This window comes from Aristolochia californica, unplaced genomic scaffold (genome assembly GCF_029961685.1).
Source record: "Aristolochia californica isolate CCGP_79_NKW_82.1479 unplaced genomic scaffold, dmAriCali1.0.hap1 SCAF_2, whole genome shotgun sequence".
In the NCBI taxonomy this organism is placed as follows: domain Eukaryota; kingdom Viridiplantae; phylum Streptophyta; class Magnoliopsida; order Piperales; family Aristolochiaceae; genus Aristolochia; species Aristolochia californica.
Window position 1 is genome coordinate 12,226,148 of NW_027181881.1, and position 2,505 is coordinate 12,228,652.

Genomic DNA, 2,505 nt, shown 5'->3' on the forward strand with positions numbered 1-2,505 from the left:
AGCACCTTTGACAAACCTCCTTAAAAAGAATTCCTTTCAGTGGAATTAGGAGGCTTCCATGGCATTTGACGCACTCAAGAATGCTCTTGCATCTACACCGGTGTGACAGCTTCCAAATTTTGATGACTTGTTTGTGATAGAATGTGATGCTTCTGGTGGGACATTGGGGCCGTGTTGCATCAGAACTCCCACCCCATTGCTTATTTCAGTCGACAGTTGGCCTCTCGTTATCAGAAATTGGTTGCATATGAACGCGAACTGATCGGGTTGGCCAAGGTGGTCCAACACTAGTGGCCATATGTATGGGGATGCACTTTTCTCATCCGCACTGATCATTATAGTCTCAAGTTCTTACTTGAGCAGCGTCTCACGACGTCACCACAGCAACATTGGATTAGTAAGTTGATGGGCTTTGATTTCTCAGTGGAGTATCATGCGGGCAGATTAAACAAGGCGGCGGATGCCTTGTCCAGACATTTTGAACATCAACAGCTCATCTATGCCATCAGCCAGCCGCATTTTCTCATTCTAGACATGGTCCATGATGCGCATGCCACACTTACAGTAGTACTTGCACCAAAAAATTTCCAATGGGGAGATGGATTCCAAATGGTCCATTCAGGATTCACTAATTTGCTATAAGCAGCGGATTTACCTTCCGACCACGTCCGAGTTGATTCCAGCCATTCTCTCGGCTTATCATGATTCTACCCATGAGGGCTTACAGAAGACGTTGTGGCATATTCGGGCGGATTTCTATTGGCCGGCTATGAAGTCCTCCATTACTACATATGTCTCCGATTGTCATGTATGTCAAAGGAACAAATCAGATCATCTGAATCCTGTAGGTCTTCTCCAGCCTCTCACTCTCCCTACTCAGGTATGGGCAGATATTTCAATGGACTTCGTGGAGGGTCCTCCCCTCTCAGCCGGGAAGTCTGTTTTGTTTGTGGTGGTTGATCGCTTCTCCAAGTATGGTCATTTTATTCCGATGGCTCACCCCTACACGGCAGCCCGCGTGGCTCAGACCTTCTTCGAGCATATTGTACGCTTACATGGCATTCCTGAATCTATTGTGAGTGATCGGGACGCGATTTTCACGAGTACTTTTTGGAGGGAACTATTTCGACTGAGTGGCATGCAATTGAAATTTTCCTCCGCATATCACCCTCAGGCGGATGGCCAAACCAAGGTGGTTAATCTGACCATCGAGATGTATCTCCGGTGCTTAGTGGAAGATCAATCGAAACAGTGGGTTCAATATCTACCCTGGGCAGAATACTGTTATAACACTTCATTCCACTCGGCCTTGTAGTCCTCTCCTTTCTGGGTTCTTTATGGGAGGGACCCCCAAGGCTTGTCTCTTATACCAGAGGCACCATCCGCGTGGATGCCATTGATGAGGCATTCATGGATCGAGATCAGGTGTTGAAGATGTTTACAGACCTGCTACAAAAGGCTCAGGACCGGATGACTACAGCTTACAACAAGAGCCACCGGGGTGTCTCATACGCGGTTGGGGACTATGAGTGGCTATGTCTTTGGCAGTACCGACAGCACTCTCTCGCCGGGCCAGCGCGCCATAAGCTATCCCCCAAGTACTTTGGGCCCTTTGCCATTATTCGATGCGTGGGGCCGGTGGCGTATCAACTAAAATTTCCAGACACAGCGAAGCTGCATGATGTGTTTCATGTCTCACTACTGAAACCTCACAAGGGGCCAGCCCCTTCTTCTCCACCATTCCTTCCTCCAGTGGACAATGGCCACGTCATTCTGACACCCTATGCGGTGTTACAGGTGCGTGTGACGAATGACAAGTGGGACATCCTCGTGCAATGGCCCGCTACAGACCCCGAGGCAATGACATGGGAGCTGTTAGAGACCTTCAAATAGGTCTATCCAGCTTATGAGCTTGAGGACAAGCTCTTTCTCCAAGGGGAGGCAGATGTTATGGACTCAATAGCACACCGAGTCACTCAGAGGAGGAGACAATGACTCACCAAGTCACCTAATTTTACTTTTATTACTTATATTGCTTTTAATTTCGAATTTGATTGATTACGTAATAAGACTTGAAGGTAGGGGTATAGCTGGGATTTATAAACCTAACCCTAACCTATCTTTGTGTGAATGATCCTATTTAAAGGGTAAGGAATGAGAAATAAGGTAAGTTCGAATTTAGAGTAAAATAGAGTAATTAGGTTCTTGCTAGGTTCCCTATCCTAGGGTTCTTGGCTTGAACTATCCTTGGTGGTTTGTTGCATCCATTGGGGAGTCTTTGAAGAGATCTTGGAAGGAAAATGAGGAGGAATCAGCCTTCTCCTCCATCCTACAATAGTCATCCATCTCTTCCAGGAACCAGCAGTAAGGGAAGAAGGATTTACGTGAGCCTTAGCATCAAGAAAGGGATTTTTGAGTTGCTGATTGAAGGATGTCTTCAAGAGGTATTTTTATCTATCTTTTCCGAGTTTAGAAGAGCTAGAGACTACCCTCTTTACATTCAGC

At 46.6% G+C, this 2,505-nt stretch overlaps 1 protein-coding gene across 1 annotated transcript; it reads left to right on the forward strand.

Annotated features, from left to right (window-relative positions):
* Positions 1-598: 598 nt before the first annotated feature.
* On the forward strand, positions 599-1,893 carry LOC137954884 (uncharacterized). Its single transcript, XM_068801783.1, has 2 exons — positions 599-1,103; positions 1,316-1,893. The coding sequence occupies exons 1-2, from the start codon at positions 599-601 to the stop codon at positions 1,891-1,893; spliced, it is 1,083 nt and encodes a 360-aa protein (XP_068657884.1).
* The last annotated feature ends 612 nt before the right edge of the window (positions 1,894-2,505 follow it).

Excerpts from the sequence above, each read along its gene's own strand:
- LOC137954884 (XM_068801783.1), top strand. The coding sequence starts at position 599 with ATGGATTCCAAATGGTCCATTCAGGATTCACTAATTTGCTATAAGCAG. Across the intron at positions 1,104-1,315 it reads TCGGGACGCGATTTTCACGA|TCCTCTCCTTTCTGGGTTCT; the intron begins GTACTTTTTGGA and ends TCGGCCTTGTAG.